The sequence below is a fragment of the Phaethon lepturus genome, unplaced genomic scaffold, assembly GCF_000687285.1.
Source record: "Phaethon lepturus isolate BGI_N335 unplaced genomic scaffold, ASM68728v1 scaffold15120, whole genome shotgun sequence".
NCBI lineage: Eukaryota > Metazoa > Chordata > Aves > Phaethontiformes > Phaethontidae > Phaethon > Phaethon lepturus.
Window position 1 is genome coordinate 117,300 of NW_010511340.1, and position 18,416 is coordinate 135,715.

Here is an 18,416-nt window from a genome sequence, read left to right on the forward strand (position 1 = left end):
CTCATCTCCTTTAAACCATTTAAAGTTTGGTGTATCCTTGACAATGTCACAGGTGAAAACAGCTGTTCCTTTTGGTTTCACATGCTGGTCTCTTATGGGTTTTACTAACCAGTCTCTTATCACTTCTGCATGACAAAAAGTTACACAAAAATACAGCTTAGCAGACTTTTACTACAAATAGATAGGTCATAAATAGAAGAAACAGAACTAACAGATTCTGTATTACAAGTTTTTAGTAGCTGTAAAAATCTTATCTGTCCATTTATATTGTAATACTATGAGAAAAAGCCTTCTTAATTGTCCTGGTTTTGGCAGGGATAGAGTTAATTTTCTTCCTAATAGCTGGTATAGTGCTGTGCTTTGGATTTAGTATGAGAATAATGTTGATAACACACTGATGGTTTTAGTTGTTGCTAAGTAGTTGTAGTCCTTATACTAAGACAAGGACTTCTCAGCTTCCCATGCTGTGCCAGTGGGGAGGTGCACAAGAAGCTGGAAGGGGGCACAGCCAGGACAGCTGACCCAGACAGGTCAAAAGGATATTCCATACCATATAACATCATGCTCAGTATATAAAACTAGAGTTGGTCAGGAGTCAGGAATCGCTGCTCAGGGACAGGCTATTGATCACCAGGTGGTAAGCAATTGTTGCATTGTGTATCACTTGTTTTTGTATTATTATTATTATTATTATTATTCCTCCTTCTTTGCTGTCCTATTAAACTGTTTTTATCTTAACCCGTGAGGTTTTTTTCTGATTCTCTCCCCCATCCCACCTGGGGATGGGGGGCAAGCAAGCAGCTGAGTGGTGCTTAGTTGTTGTCTGGGGCTAAACCACGACACTGATTTTAAAAGAGTCCAAATGTCCTACAGAGAAAGGAGAACACGATTTTGATTGCTTACCTACTACCTTAACACAAGACGAGCATGACAGCTCAGAGTCTTCCACGGTAACAGTGTAAGTGCCAGCATCAGCATCATCTGAATCAGTGATCGTGAGGGAATGTGACAAACCAATAATGCCAAGAGCAAATTTCCCAGGCTTGTCTTTGATGATCTTCCCATCCTTCCTCCAGACCACATTTCTTTCTTTGTTAAGCTCACATGTCAAGTACAGTGGTTGGCCTTTAACCACAGTGACTTCTTCTTCAAGAGTTTTCACAAACCGCACTGGGAGTTCTGTGGGAAACACAACATTTTCATTTGTCTCATTTATATACAGAAGGTATGATGCAGAAATGCCTTACATACTAAATCAATAGGTGTAGTGATTGATGGAAACAAAAGGATGCATCTACCAAGCACTGTAAATTCACAAAGTACCCGTACTTCTAGCTTGAGGAGTAGCTAACCTTTAAATTATTGATAAACTTAAAAAAGGGAATACCTTCAACAATGAGTTTGGCTGTAGAGGTCTTCTCTTTGTTCCCCAGTCGTAATACACAAGTATATTCACCAGCATCTGACAGCTGGACATCAATAATGTGCAGCTTCCTATCTTTGCCATCAGCAATAAACTTGTGTTTTGGGCTCTCTCGGATGTTACTTCCATCTTTCATCCAGCTGGTAATTGCAGTGGATGGTGAAATAAGGACTTCAAAGATTGCAGAAGACCCAACAGATTCAGCTTCTGTTAGCACTATATCTTTCATCTCCTTTACAAACTTGAGTGGTACAGCCTTGAGTTGGTAAGTGAATGGAGGCTCTTCAGGAGGTTTTTCACCACCACTGCCTGGCCTGAGTTTCCTTCTTTCTGCGTCTGCTGGTGAAGGTGTCTTCTTGGCTGTAATTCAGATTCAGAAATGAATAAACTAATCCTGATTTATTGCTTTTGTTTGTAGCTATCGACTTGTAGTATCCTACCTTTGACTGGACTGATACCCTTTGGAGTTTCTTCTTTTGGTGGCTTGGCCTCTGAAGTAGAACAGCAATATTATTAGGAATGTAGTTAAACAAACATACTTACTAAAATTAAGACAAGCATTTATTTTACAAATCAGATTTTATCTTCCTTTGGCTATATACACATACAAAGGGAGGAAGATACAAACTTATGTATATATTTATACAACTTACACTGCCTACATCCCGGTTGAAGCATGGGGAAGACTGTGGGGACTGAAAGGCAGCGTAGGAGCTCCTAGGTCCTCAGCTGTCCTGCCCATTATTATGTAAAATAATGCCATTCCCTGACACTTTACTTACAATTAGGTCTGATCAATACCCACCTGCCAACCAAAACAGCTTAAGTACCTATTACAAATTATATGGGTTTTTTTTAGAAAAAGCACACCATTTACTAATGAAGACAACAAAAATACAAGTTGTACAAATTAAATACATGTTTCAGGACAATGTGATACTCTCACAAGTGAGGGATGTTCTGTTAGTTGCCCAACTTGTGATGAATCACCTCAGACTTCTGAAAATATTTCCCTTGCTATGCTGCTTCTCATCATCATTTTGTGAAAGGACGTAGAAAAGATACTTTTAATGGGAGGATGATATGAATGAACTGCAGGACAAATTTCATTGCAGTGGATGGAAAAACGAACACACACAAAAAAGTGAATTTTTCTGGGAGAATAATGGCACACAACATGATTTATGCAGTCTTATAAAAGTGTAAGACTAAGACAATGAACATTGATCACACATATGTATAGACAGGCAAGACTAACATGTCAAGAGCAGCTGAATGCCAACACAGCCAGCTGACAGACTAGATGGAAATGTGAATGGTGTTAAAGAATGAAAACAAACATCACAACGGACAAATGGTATTCTCCTGAAGCAAATCGTGCAAGCACTTTGTAGAAGAATTTGGCAGTGGTCTTCCTCACCTCGCTTTGCATGAGACTTTGCAGGAACATCCAGAACTTCACGTGATTCTCCAGGTGCATCCAAATTCCTGTTCTCACTCAAAACTCTACTGGCCTGCTCAATCATGCAAGCAGGTTCTGATTTCCAGTATTCTTTCTCTCCTTCTGCTTTCTTGGAAGTTATTATCTTACCTATGCTTGAGTAAGTAACTTCTCCATTTGCAGGAGTTCCTTTGCTTGATGGTATTTTGTCTGAAAGCTTTCCCTTCTCTTTTTTCATAGTAACAGATGTGCTTTTTCCAATGCCATGTTTAGCAGATGTTTTTTCATCTGAAGTACCTTCTGTCACTGGAAGTTCTTTTCCTGAAAGCTTCACTTCTTCCACAGTCAAAGAATATTTCTTTACTTCAGTTTTATCTTTGCTGCTTTTGAGAGCTGGAGTTTCTTTACATTCATCCTGAATGGTATGAACTTCTTGAAATTGTTTTTTATCTTGACTCCCTGGTGGCTGAATAGGAACTTTCTTTACTGACTCAGATCCGTCAACTATTTCATCTTTGACTCCCTTTTCATGTTCTCCTATGGAAACTTCATCTTTTGCTCCTTCTCCTGTAATGACAGTATCAAATTCTTCTTTTTCCAGAGGCAGCTTTTCAGGGGCATTTAACTGTCTAATTTTGTCCTTTTTTAAGTGGGTGCTGAATGTAGTTCTTTCTTCCTTCTCTGGTATAATCTTTTTGCCTGTTTTTTTATCACTGATGAGCGCTTTCTCAGTCAACAATTGTCCTGAACACTTCTCATAATTAACTTCTTCCTCTGCAGAGTATTTTTCTCTTGCCTTCCTTGCCTCTTTTTCTGGCTTAAGAAGAGATGGTTTAAATGTTATGTAAACTTCTTCGCTGGGAACCTCCTCATCTTCAGTGGCGTGTTCTAGGTCAGCATGTTTTCTCAATGCTGGTTCAGTCTTCTCAGACAGGTCTAAGGAATGAAGTTCTGCTGATGTCAAGTCCAGATTCTCATCTTTCTCGTAATCTTGAATAATTTCCATTTTCTTTGCTTCTTTATTAAGAATCTTATCTATAGGAATTTCAGCTACTGTGGTACCAGATTTCTTCATCCATTGAGTTTTATTTTGTATGCCATGCTCCTTCATGGATTCTCCAAGAGGAACTTCAGATTTCTCTAGGGTAAAACCTCCTCTCTCTTTGCTTCTAATCAAAGGCGTTTCAGCTATTCCTGCCTCTGTGATATCCTTTACAAATGAAGTTTTATCCTTCATGGGAAATTCTTCAGGTTGCAAACTGATTTTTGATTTTCTCTCTTTTCCTAGAAGTCTTTTCTGGTGCCTGCGTTCATATGGCTCTCTGGGTACATGTTTAGGTATATAAGTTGACTCAATTTCATCTTCTTTTTCATGAACAGGAATCTTTCCTTCATGAAGAACACTAAACTTGCCAGAAACTTTCTCTGCAGCACCCTCCCTATGAACAACCAATTTAATTTCATCACTCATTTCTTCTCCAGAATCTCCTTCCGCATGTTCGGATGTTATAGAAATCAATTTCAATTCCTCATCAGGTAATGGTGGTTCATCCTTTGCATAAGTAATGGGATCTATTGCAACTTCTATTTTCTCACCTGTAAGGGTAGTTTTTCTTAAAATTATAGGTGTAATTCCTGGCTCCTCTTCTTCAGGAGCCATGATAAAATATTTAAGAGCCACTTTCTCCTGCTCATCTCCCTCTGGCTTCAGTATTCCATCAGCTGTTTCCAATAAGATTTTAAACTCAAGTGGCTCTACTGTCTGAGTGTCCAGAACTTTCTCCTTAGGACTTTCTTTCTCTTTTACATGCAAGCGTTTCTCAACCAAAATCTTCTTTAACACAATTGACTCAGGCTTTTCTTCTTCCACTGGGGGCATTTTATCTCTATGCTTTAGTACAGATGACGCATCAGGTTTTCCTGCAGCTACAAAGGTTTCACATGTAATTTAGAGAGTTAAAATCCATAAGAATAAGTATCAGGAACAATATATTTTAAGACAAAATTTCCAGCTATACCTGAAATAAAATGAACATAGAACATTTTTTTTCCACACAACAGAAAACTTACAACACAATCACAAAACAAAAGAAAGATAAGAATGGTACACACAAACAGTACAGAAGACCTAAGTAAACCACTGTTATGGTGGTTTACTAGTATTGTCCCACTAGTTTGTCAATTTAAAACCAATCCAGGTTAAAAGTAGCAGAAAATAACAGCTTTCTAAGGCCTATCTGTCCACCTATATAAAATGGGTTAGTTATGCCACTGGAGGCCTGACTACATCACTAAACCAATGGCCTAGCGACATTCATGATTAGGCTTCTCAAATGCCCAAGATCTGAGGTCTACTGTAACATGAGGTCCTTTGAACGACGGGCAAGCAGCAGGTACATCAGCTCTACCGATGGACCTCAGGCTCAGAGTGCTTCAGAGGAATTGGACTCCACAGTTCCGTTTTCACAGCAGTTCTAAGCCTATCAAATGAAAGCAGCAGTACTCTAGTTCTTCAACACCACTGCCACTTTTCCTCAGGACTTCAATAACAAATTAAAAGCAGAAAACCAAACAACACAAGAATTGTTTAGAAACATGTGTAACCTTTCTTTTGCTGTACAGAAAATACACAATGCAGTTCACAAGACATACAGTAGGACATAAACAACATCAAGGAATCAACAGAATACACAGATTTCATAGTAGGACAATAAATAAAGGCACACATATCACCATCCAGAAACAAGAGCACAGATTCATCTTTGTAGTATATCAGAGGCACTTGTCCTTTAAAATAGGTGACAGTACCTAGAACCCGATCCTTGAACAGGACTTCAAATCTTCCTGTAATGCATGAGTGGTAAGATTGTACAGCGCTTCATTTTCTTTATCCTGAAGGTGTTTAGGTATCTCAGAGAGAAAACCCCTATGAATAGCATAGAATAAACATAAATACCTGCTTTCTTTCCAACCACTGGGACTGTCACTGGGGTAGTAACAGCTGGTGCTGGTTCTGCTGCTGGTTTCGGAGATTTTAGAGCTGTAGAAAAAAAAAAAAAGAGTTCTCATATATTTGTTTTAATAAATAATTCTGTTTTAAGTACGATGTTCTTTAAAATGTTCTGAAGATTGTATGAAAATTCCAGTCTTAGTACTACTAAAGACATTTGCTTAATAACCTTTTAGCCAGAAATCTATGAATGGAAAATACTAGATGCACAAGAAAGGCTGCACCAGTATTTATGACTAAAGAATTCTTACCTACTGCAGGTTTAGGTTCAGGCCCAGGAAGTGGGATAGCTGCTTGTTTAGGTTCTGGCATTTCAAACAACAATTACAAATAGGTTAATTTACATGTTTTGTAATCCCATTGAACATTAAAGTTAGAAGCAACAGTGCAGAGAGAGTTAATTGAAGACAGAATTTATTGTTTTCTATTTTAGCCAGAAAGCAAGACGTTAACTTGAGTTGAACTTTTGTAAAGCAAGATACAACGGAAAAAAGATAAGTTTTTCAAGCGTTGAAGAATTAAATACAACAAGAAATCCAGAAGAATGTAAAGTCATTAATCATGACACAATAGTCATGGACAGACTAGATGATAGTAATGCATTAGGTTAATATAGCATGATATTCAGCAACAAATATAATTTATTTGCTGCAATAAGGAAAAGAGCACCACACGTCTGTACCTTTTGGTGGTTCAGGCACATGTTTCTCCTCTTTTTTTATGACAGGTATCTCAGTTTTCTTCTTAGGAGGTTCTGGGACTTCAAAATATTATTTTTATTATGTAATATATATTGAAACACCTTGAATTCCCAAATACAATTATCTCCAATATATTTAAAAGTTTTACTTTTTTAGACATAAACAGTTTCAGATGTTCATAAGGTTTAGGAATATGTATTTTTAAGAGTCAGATTTGAGTAAATTAGAAACACTAAATAGACAGAAGGACAAATATTTGTAAAATGTTAACTGTTTCACTGTAGGTATATTTTTATCAGTATTACAAAATATTTGTAAAGTTCTCTTCTAAACACAGTGAGTATTGAGAAACAATCCCAAAATTCAGAATTCAAACCCAACTGTAGATGTCAAATTTGGCTGTGCTTTCAGCAAAGATTCAATTTAGACAATTAGGTTAATGCAAGCTATCTTCTAAAATCTCACTTTCATTCCTGAATTTCAGAGAATACTATTTAAATGTGGGATTTTATTTTTTTTAATTATACTTTACCAGATATATTTGAATATAATCTAGTACCTTCAGGTTTTTTAATTTTTTCTATTGGTGTAGGTACTGGTTTAACTTCTGGTTTAGGTTCTTTTTCTGGTTTAGGTTCTTCCTCTTCTGATTTCTTTTTAAGAACTTTAAAAGAAAAGAAATTTCAGGTTTTAAAGCACCAGTAAACAAAGAATAAGATGGTGAACAAGACAAAAGATTAAAAATACATCAACAATTATGAAGAAACAGGAATGTAAAATATATAGTTCATTATAAATGGAAGATTTTGTGTAACTATTCAAGATGCTATTCTGAAAGCCTTTTAATATTCAGAGCAAAAAGATACTGTTATTAAGAGCAGTCCATCTGAGAGGCAAGATGTCAATGTTAACTGTCTATGATAGAATCAAATATCTTATAATAGCTCACCATGTATTTCCTATAATATTTAAATGATGGCTTACTATACATAATTATGTGTTAGTAATGGCAGTAACAGACGATTTTAAGGGACAAAAAGCAGGATTATAAATTAAACTCCTATTGACTTCAGTGAGAGAAGAAGGCTGAATCTTCAAGTGTTATATTTGGAGAGCTCAGATTTATATAATGCCTGTTTTTCATTTTACTTATTTCATTTGGTTTTGTCCTGTCAGATATCAATCTTGGATATCTAATGAGACTGTAATCTGAAAAACTGAATATCTATATTTTATTACGTTGTCTGAAATTTGAAGGTCGGCTGCAAAATACATGCACATGAATCATCCTGCTGTGGTATTTCAAAGAGAATTGGAATTAGTGCTTCCTTTTTCTAAGCAACAATTGAGCGTGAAGTGATTCAGAAGGCTACAGACTTTGCAGGAAAGGGGACTGATGTCAAATAGTACCATGGGGTTCTGCGATCTGTGCAGTACTTCTAAGAAAAACATAAAAGAGGATACAGGTGCTATGTATGTGACTTTAATAACATTTACACTGTCACTGGAAAGTATTAAGAGGTCCAGAAGCTGAAGACAGTGGAAAACTGTTATCTCTAGTATAGGTTTACAGAGATTAAGAAAACAGAAGAGTTATAAGGAGCTAGATTTTTAGTGTTCTGCTCTGTTTTCATCACAGATCCTTTGGATCTGACAGATTTTCAGGATATCCCCGCTTCATCCCAGCAACTATAAAGGCTTTTGCCAAGAAATAGACATCAGGTAGAACTTTGTTCATGTGATTTTCCATATCACACACATAAAACAATGTTACTTAGGGGAATATACTGAACAACGTTAATACGCTGGGTTTTTTAAAACAGAGCCAAGTTACTATACCTCTTTTCAAAACAACTTCTTCTTTTGGTGGAGGAGTAACTTCAGGAATTACTCTGCGAGGTTTCTTTACAAGTCCAGGCACTTAAAAGAATATTATTCCAGATTTTATTATGTGTTCATAACAGTAGTAAGAGATAACCAATAACTAACCATTTTAAACACACAAATCAAATGCTGGTCCAGTACTGAACATTAAAAGCAAAGGTAAAATTGCTGAGATTTAAGTTGATAGTCCTAATACTTTTTCCATATTATTTGTGTAGAGTTGTCTTCTAGGTTTATGCATAAGAGGAAATGTTCTTACAAATCAACAGAAGAGAAGTATTGTTTGACAAAACTATAAAGGTTATGTATTCAAAGATAGTTATCATAGTAACGTTTTTATCTCCTTTTCCTCTTTCATTACAGGCTTATGTTACATATCTATTCATCTGAACTGTCTATCTATGGTGTTCATAAGGATCCAGTTTAATTTCTAAATTTGGAACAGCATTAAAAAGAGACGCTCACTGCTTAGCTTGTCTTAAGCTCCAGTATATATGAAAAATATAAGAGAGTACTTGTAAAGTGGCTTCTCAATTCATTTATCTCTATCTCTGGAAAGTGTCCTCTCACAAAAATAAGTTACATTTCAGACAAATAATAAACTAAGTATGTTTGAACAATGCTATATATATTTAAACAGTATATTATTTTTCATTTCTCCTCAACCAGAGAAACAAAGTGAGCCTCTACACAAGTAACAAAACTTATAAAAACTCCCACTCTTCTGTGATTCTGTCTCTTGCATGTCATGAATTGCATGATGGGAGATGAAAGTGGACATAAATATAACATGAACATATACATCCAAGACTGGAGTCCACTGTTGAGCATAATCTAACATAGAGAGCTTTTTGATATTTCTGAGTAAATTAAGTAATAATAAGAAGATACCAAGAATTACAACTTCGAGCTCATGAGAGGCTTAATTTAAGTAAGATTCTTATATTAGCTAGGTACCTTTCGCAGGTGGGGGTTCCAATTTCGGAGGCTCACCAGGTTTTGCAGTCACAACTTTCTTCCTTGATTCAGGAGCTTTAAAGAAAATTATTTGAATTTTACCACACATGTAATTAGATTCAAAAAAGAACAGAACTTTCTAAAAAAATCCAAGCAACGAATTAATGCTATTGACATAACAGAAAGACAAGAGCTACAATCTAGGATTCTCGCTGATTAACTGTTTAGTAGTAGTCAGATGATCTGTAGGAAGCACAGTTGATCTGAAACCCATGTTCATATAGTAACACCAGCAAATTATTGCTGGGGATTCTTTTCATTTGTAAGAACATGTTAAAAGATAGAAGAATTCCATTAAGGACAGAAGAATATGTTAACTTGGTTAAGATTTTTTTTTAATAAATTGATTTTTTCCATAACTATTGAAAAGAACCCATGTAAACTGACTTGGCATAACACTTGTAAAAAATCATAAGGGATTGAGCATTAGTAAGGCGCACAATTAGAGCGACAGTAAGTTGGAAAAAAAAAGATCCAAAGTGATATGCTTAAAACCATGCTTTTCAAGATTCATCAGTATAATTCAAAAGGATTATATGTCTGAGTTCCCACTGTTAATACTGTATTCAGATAATTATACCTTTAAGTAGTTCTTTTGCCAATTTAATATCTTCTGTTGGTGGAGTAGGTGGTCGTGGTTTTCGCTTTTCAGGCATCTTCTTTTCAGGTTCTGGTGCTTTAAATAACATTAGGTAGATTTAGTATAAATTTACTACCACAGTAGTTATGTGAAGAGCAATGTACAAATGTAAAGATGGTAATTTTCCATTTTCAATGAAGCCAGTGAAAAAAACTCACTGAATTAAATAGGAGTATTAAAAAGCCTTAAGCTATTGCTTTGTAGCATGCACAAAATACAAATATCCAAGTTGACTTAAAAAAGCATGTTAATAACATGAGAACAAAGGTGGGAACCAAGTGACAGGAAGACTCTCATTGACAAGAAACAAAGTGGAAGCATTTACAGTAATCTGTACGTTGTACTTAGAATTAAGAGATCAGAACTCATTTCCAAAACAGAATAACAGAGGAAGAACTACACAGAGACCTACAACATACATGTGCAAAGAACAACAGAGCAAGAAAAAAACTGCACAGTAATGAAGGAAAGGTGTCCAGCAGCCTCTAGGTAGGTTCTTTGTGTACCTTCAACTGGTAAAGCTTCTTCTACTTCTGCAACTGGAATTTCTTTTGCTTCTTCAGGCTCAATCTCCTTTCTGATTTCATATTCTTTAAAGAATATTGACAACTGTTGTAAGTTTCCAATGATAAGATTGTTTCACATGACTAATTAACGTAGATATCACTAGAAAGAAAGCTACTCCAGTAGACACAGACAAATACACCTTAGGATAAGTAGTCACTCAGTATTTGTTACGTTTGCAGTTAATGTATGCTTTTGAAAAACTACTCTCTTTCTATGTGAAAATGAATCAAGGTTGTGTGAAGGACAGTATTTTTTATGTGTACAATATAAGCTAAACATTAAATTTGCGGATGAGTCATTGTAACTGGAAGAATAAGAACTTCAATGGTCTCGATTAATTTAAGATTATAACAGTTATATAAACACTAGAGACTCAAATTTAGTGGGAATTTATTATTAACTTAAAAAGAGGCACACTTTGCTAGTAATATCTTGTGTAGGAGCACATGTCACTTGAAAATATTTCATTTTGAAAGTGATATTTTACTTCCAAATATGAAAATATAATAGTAGATACAAGAAACATAGACTGGTATCATCTAAAATATGAACTGACCAATTTACAAACATTACAATGGGGAAAAAAAGACAACATCTGTTTTAAAGCTTATGCCTGGAAGAACAGGACAAAGGATTGTCCTTACAGTAAGAGCTATGATGGCATATACCTTCACTTGGTAGTGGTTCAGGTATCTTAGGAACAGCAACAGTTACTTCCTCCTCTGGGACAGGTTTCTTGGGCACTTCAGGCACTTTAAAAAATATTAGTTTCTTTTATTTGCAGGTATATAAATATACATATGAAACATAAAAAAGACAAAGACCTAGCACACAGAAAATCACAGTGAGTAACAGTGGCCATAACCACGAAAGATTGTTTGTGCTCCAAACAGTCTTTCCCAAGATAGTCTACATACAACTGATATATTTTATAGACTCAGTTATGAACAAAGAAAAGAGAGAAGAATAGAAAACATTACTTCTCAGGAGATACCTCCTGGCAATATATACCTTTGGTTGGAGGACGCTCTGTTTTTTTAAATTCTGGCTTTTTAGGTGTTGTAAAAGGCACTTTCTCTTCTGGGACAGTTCTCTCTGGCACTTCAGGTGCTTTAAAGATATTAGTAAATTTTCATTTTTGTGAACATTAAGATACATATATACATACAAAAGGGAAAAGTGCAATGTCTAAAAAGAATAAGGCATTCAAAACATGAAGAATAAACTTTGAAGTGACAGGTTATTCACTCAGATACCTAAGCACTGCATACATCAGTGAAAGAAGAGAAAAAGTATTCAGAGAATATAAAAAAGGAGAGGCTCAGTCACGTATGTACCTTTAATTAAAGGAACTTTATGCTTTCTAAGGACAGACACAGGCTCTGGTATTTTTGGCACAGCCGCAGGCTCTGGTTTCTTGGGCACAGCCGCAGGCTTCTTGGGCACAGCCACAGGCTTCTTGGGCACAGCCACAGGCTTTGGGGGAACAACCACTGGCACCTCCTCTTCTGGCTCTTCCTCCTCGGCCACCTCAGGCACTTTAAAGATATTAGTTGCTTTTACTTGACTGAGCTAAAGGTCAGGCACATACAGACACGACATGACCAAAGGCCACTCTCACTCCTCCCCACAGACCGCAGAGGGCCAAAGAACTCTCAGTACTGTGGCAACCCAGAGGGCACAGCAGGCTCTTTCGGAACACCACCATATACCTTCAGCTGGAGGAGCTTCTGGCTCTCCAGGCTCAGCAACTGGTGCCACCTCTTCTGGTGCTTCCTCCTCCTCCTCTTCCGGGACCTCTGCATCAGGCATCTTGGGCACTTCAAAGATATTAGTGCATTTCATTTTACATTGGTGAAAACACGGGCCAAGTAGGAACAAAAACCAGGGCAACAGAGACATAGAACATCACAACAGCCAGCTCAAAACCTCACACACACGTCCAGCACTGTTTATCCAGCATGCACAACCTTGAGAGTCTCAGATAGGAAACAAAGATAGGCCAAGAGAGAGCAGGACAATGCTTAAGAGAAGAAGATTAAGTATCTTCTATGTTAAGTTATCCATGAAGACAGGTAGGTACCTCTGAGCGCTGGAAGCTCTGGTGCTTTGGCAATGGCCACAGGTACTTTTTCCTCACGAGTCGCCTTCCTGGGCACCTCAGGTGCTTCAAAGATATTAGTAACAGTCAGTTTTATACATTATACAGGAAGATGAACAATGAAACATAAACTAGAAATGCACTCATGAAAGGAACAAAACTGACATCACGGTATGGATCTCTCACTCACTTACTCACTCACTCACGCTCTCACAAACACAAAAAACCACACACGGGCACAGGCACAGAGTGGTGGTGCCAAGTAGGGTCTGTGAGAAAACTGTTGGCTATGTTTAGGTACTGCTCAAGGGTGAGGTGTGAATTAGGATACCCCCTCTGTACTCAGCAGCCTTCCCTCCCTAGAGGAGAGACTGTCATTCTCAGCCCTGCTGGGATCTGACTCTTCCCTCAGAGCAACCTCAGCCCATATCTTATCTGTTGCCAGTCCTCATAAATCTGCTGGTGTTTTGCATTCAGCAGTGTGGGCAGTGAGAGTGAGGAACCCAGTATTTCTTTGTTGTCTCTATTTCTGTCCTTCTCCTTTTCCATTCTCTGTTTACACTTTTCTTTTTATTGGCTTATTTTCTTATCCTATGTAGCTCTATTGCCTCAATTTTCATTTCACTGTGGCAAATTCCATACTCTGTATGGTTCACTAGATTTTATAAGCATTCCTTCTTCATCATAAACTCTAAAATTATCAGCACCTTCTTTAAACACGTGATATGCTCTCACTTCTTACTGCCCTCATATGTGCATTTCAGAGTAAAAATCTTTTTTCATCTTGAAAGATTCATGTCTACCATATACACTGAGACTGTCAAAAGATTCATGGAGACATTTACCGTGTTAATTTAAGATAATAAGATTGTGCAGTAATCTGGAAAAATTATGGTCAATTTTTAAAATACAACATTTTAGTATCTACTGATTCAGAATATGAAAAATAAACAGTAAATTCAGAATATAATTTGGGTTATTTATATAAAATACTAGATAATCAAATTCCTCACTGATATAGATCACTGAACATAGAAATGTCAAGTAAGCACAAATGGACAGGATAACAGACATCAGAAGTAACATGTAAGACAGTAAGAAACAGTCTCATTCAGGCTGATATCACAGAACAACAGGTACCTCGACCCAGTGCAGGTTCTGGCTTTTTTGGCACAGTTACAGGCACGGGCTCTTCCAGAACACCCTTCCTGGGCACCTTGGGCACTTCAAAGATATTAGTATAGTTTTAGTTTTGTGGGGGCTACAGCTGTGTATGAAATAATAAGACAATCAATAATACATGCACGCAGTCGTCTTTGAGAAGCTGCTGTGGTTACATTCAGTCAACAGCTATGCTTTGCTTCAAACATGTGGAATGACCAGGGTGTCAAATATGTTATGCAGGAGATGGGAATTCTGTGTTTCGTTTCTGTTTCTGAGTCAAGGTGGAAATGCAGAAAACATATGCCCTCCTTGTAACAGCTGATCAGAGACTTATTTATGGAATCCTACTGTATTTGAGTATCAGTCATGTATCATTCATGACTACTTTGTCATTATAACATAATTTTTTTAGGAAAGTAACATTGGCTTCATCTTTACCACTTTTTTTCTACCAATTATTTCCATTCTTTACCCTTCCTCTTAATTTTCAGTTTTCCACAGTTCCTGTCTTTTACTGTTTACAGAAATATATACTTCCTCTTCTCTCTCGTGCATTACATTAACGACCCTTCATGTGCTAATAAGATTATCAGTAGATATATCCAGTCTTTTGCTAGCAGATCTACCTCATGTATGCTGGCATTAAATTACTTTTAATGCTGTAGAGAACTGATATTGCTGCTGTCATCCAGCAATACAGACTGTTAGAAAATTCAGGGATGCAATATTATGTTCTTTAAACTGAAGACATATTTGCAGGTTCTTCTTCAGAACAACATGTTATTCTATTTAGACTAAGCATACAGTAAATATTAATTCTTAAACTTAACAAAAAAGTTCAGAAAGCTGCGGATATTTTTCAAGGAACTGAATCTAGTTTTTCCATCATGTTTTTGGTACTCCACGTTGCATTTCATATTTCTTACACATCTATATCCAATAGGTCATCACCAGAAAAATTAGTTAAACTTAAGTCCAGAAGAGCATGATGTTTCTTTCTAATCATGATAGTAATAGCAACTACATGTACCTTTGGCTGGTGGTAGTTCTGGTTTTTTCGGTACAGCAACAGGTGTTTTTTCTTGTGGGACAGCTTTCTTGGGCACCTTGAGCACTTCAAAGATATTATTTCCTCTTAATTTCACAGTAATAAAATACAAAAGATCATAACATCTATGATAAAATCAAAGAGTTTAGATATTTCTAACACTGTAAGATTCCTCTAGTGGCTGGTTGGTTAGTCACATCTGCAAAGATAGGCACAGCAGAAGCTAGGGGTAGAGGATACAACAAATCTTACACAAGTAAGGGATAACAAATGAAAATACTAATCAATACACTAAAACAAAAAGCAAATCCCCCTACAAGATATACCTTTTGCTTGTGGAACTTCTGGTTTCTTTGGCACAGTCACAGGTTTCTTCGGCACTGCCACAGGCTTTGGGGGAACAACAACTGGCACCTCCTCTTCTGGCTCTTCCTCCTCGGCCACCTCAGGCACTTTAAAGATATTAGTTCCTTTTACTCGACTGAGCTAAAAGTCAGCAAACAGTGAAATGGCAAGTAGCAAAGTAGGAAAGTAAACCCTTGACAAACTACCAGAGAGTCCTCTCCTGACAACCACTCTTCATTCAGGTGGACTACTTACAGTGAAGAGACAAAGTACGAGCTTATGACAGAGTGCTTGCTAATGAGGCCCACCCTCTCCTGCAGGCGTATACAGGCACATACAGACAACATGATTAAAGGCCACTCTCACCCCTCCCCACAGACCGCAGAGGGCCAAAGAACTCTCAGTACTGTGGCAACCCAGAGGGCACAGCAGGCTCTTTCGGAACACCACCATATACCTTCAGCTGGAGGAGCTTCTGGCTCTCCAGGCTCAGCAACTGGTGCCACCTCTTCTGGTGCTTCCTCCTCCTCCTCTTCCGGGACCTCTGCATCAGGCATCTTGGGCACTTCAAAGATATTAGTGCATTTCATTTTACATTGGTGAAAACACGGGCCAAGTAGGAACAAAAACCAGGGCAACAGAGACATAGAACATCACAACAGCCAGCTCAAAATCTCACACACACATCCAGCACTGTTTATCCAGCATGCACAATCTTGAGAGTCTCAGATAGGAAACAAAGACAGGCCAAGAGAGAGCAGGACAATGCTTAAGAGAAGAAGATTAAGTATCTTCTATGTTAAGTTATCCATGAAGACAGGTAGGTACCTCTGAGCGCTGGAAGCTCTGGTGCTTTGGCAATGGCCACAGGTACTTTTTCCTCACGAGTCGCCTTCCTGGGCACCTCAGGTGCTTCAAAGATATTAGTAACAGTCAGTTTTATACATTATACAGGAAGATGAACAATGAAACATAAACTAGAAATGCACTCATGAAAGGAACAAAACTGACATCACGGTATGGATCTCTCACTCACTCACTCACTCACTCATGCTCTCACAAACACAAAAAACCACACACGGGCACAGGCACAGAGTGGTGGTGCCAAGTAGGGTCTGTGAGAAAACTGTTGGCTATGTTTAGGTACTGCTCAAGGGTGAGGTGTGAATTAGGATACCCCCTCTGTACTCAGCAGCCTTCCCTCCCTAGAGGAGAGACTGTCATTCTCAGCCCTGCTGGGATCTGACTCTTCCCTCAGAGCAACCTCAGCCCATATCTTATCTGTTGCCAGTCCTCATAAATCTGCTGGTGTTTTGCATTCAGCAGTGTGGGCAGTGAGAGTGAGGAACAGAAATCCCATCATCATTACTATTTCTCTCCTGTTTTTTCAAGTCTTTTGCAGTATAAGTATGTGGGGGCTTTTGACTTAATGAGGTTTCAGGGCTTCTATAATCCTGTATTTTGAAATAGCATTTGGTGATGGTAAAAGGATTACCTGCAGAGTAAGCAAGTCTCCTTGTTCTCCTTAATGTGTTGCAGAATTTTTCTGCACAAATAAAGAAGATCTGCTGGTCTTGTACTTAATAACTATGTGCAATTCAATTGTAGATTTGCAGAACCCACTTTCTTGGGTCCCCATGACCTCATGGTCAGAAAAAAGTTACATCAAGGTATGACTACAGCTATATATTTTCTTGTGTGAAATTTGACCATGCAATGAAGACCAACCTGATCTACCAAGCATTTGAATAAGCACTGTGTTTACTAATGAGTTTGGATTATCTGTTCTTTGGGATCTAGGCCCAGATCACATATGCCCAAGTCTTAAAATACTACTGTCCTATCTAGATATGGGCCTCTTTTTACTTTGGGATCTCCTTTCCCATAGAAACTTCAGTTCCTTCACAGTCCATTGAACCTGGCTTTCCTTTTTTTGTCTCTGAAGTGACGAGTTTTTGTGTTGGGTTTGGTTTTTTTTTGGTCTATTTTTTTTTAACATTGCTGTGCCGTGACTCTGTCTGGTTGTTACTACCACGAAACAGGACAAGGTTGCCAGTTGGTAGTGGTTTTGGTAGTGGTTAAAGAGAAATACTTTGTGTAAAAAAAAAAAATTATATTACTTGAGATTCTTGGCAAAATGATAGACAGAAGTTTACATTAAAAAAACAAAGTAGAACACTCTTTCCTATGTATCTTATCAGTTTTGCTATATGGAATTTTAGATTCTGAACACATATGAAGGAGATTGGGAGAGTCCCTCATGTTCCCTATATATTTGCCATTCTAACAATAGAATTTGTACACATCACAGAACATAGAAATGTCAAGTAAGCACAAATGGACAGGATAACAGACATCAGAAGTAACATGTAAGACAGTAAGAAACAGTCTCATTCAGGCTGATATCACAGAACAACAGGTACCTCGACCCAGTGCAGGTTCTGGCTTTTTTGGCACAGTTACAGGCACGGGCTCTTCCAGAACACCCTTCCTGGGCACCTTGGGCACTTCAAAGATATTAGTATAGTTTTAGTTTTGTGGGGGCTACAGCTGTGTATGAAACAATAAGACAATCAATAATACATGCACGCAGTCGTCTTTGAGAAGCTGCTGTGGTTACATTCAGTCAACAGCTATGCTTTGCTTCAAACATGTGGAATGACCAGGGTGTCAAATATGTTATGCAGGAGATGGGAATTCTGTGTTTCGTTTCTGTTTCTGAGTCAAGGTGGAAATGCAGAAAACATATGCCCTCCTTGTAACAGCTGATCAGAGACTTATTTATGGAATCCTACTGTATTTGAGTATCAGTCATGTATCATTCATGACTCTGTGTTCTGTGCTGTTTTTGGCAGTTGCTGTCATCTTTTTACTTGTCATTTGGATATTATCACTATTTTTATCCTTCAAATTGACTTCACCTTTCTTTTTCTGTCTTTGTATGTTTTCTCTCTTTTTTTGCTTTGAAAGATGGGCACAGACTTTTTAGCAGGGCCTGTAGTGATAGATAGGACAAAGGGTAATGGTGTTAAACTAAAAGAGTGCAGATTTCAACTAGATATAAGGAATAAATTT

The 18,416-nt window shown here is 37.5% G+C and overlaps 1 protein-coding gene across 1 annotated transcript in view; it reads right to left on the minus strand.

Annotated features, from left to right (window-relative positions):
• TTN (titin) overlaps positions 1 to 18,416 on the minus strand; it is a 244,575-nt gene that overhangs the window by 99,598 nt on the left and 126,561 nt on the right. The window contains exons 115-122 of the mRNA XM_010283656.1: positions 7,135 to 7,239; positions 6,557 to 6,634; positions 6,126 to 6,179; positions 5,821 to 5,904; positions 1,864 to 1,914; positions 1,388 to 1,783; positions 904 to 1,179; positions 1 to 125 (exon numbers count right to left, since the gene is read on the minus strand). The exon at positions 1 to 125 is cut by the window's left edge and continues 172 nt beyond it. Of these exons, the coding sequence (XP_010281958.1) occupies positions 1 to 125; positions 904 to 1,179; positions 1,388 to 1,783; positions 1,864 to 1,914; positions 5,821 to 5,904; positions 6,126 to 6,179; positions 6,557 to 6,634; positions 7,135 to 7,239 (1,169 nt within the window). The remainder of the gene's footprint in view (positions 126 to 903; positions 1,180 to 1,387; positions 1,784 to 1,863; positions 1,915 to 5,820; positions 5,905 to 6,125; positions 6,180 to 6,556; positions 6,635 to 7,134; positions 7,240 to 18,416) is intronic.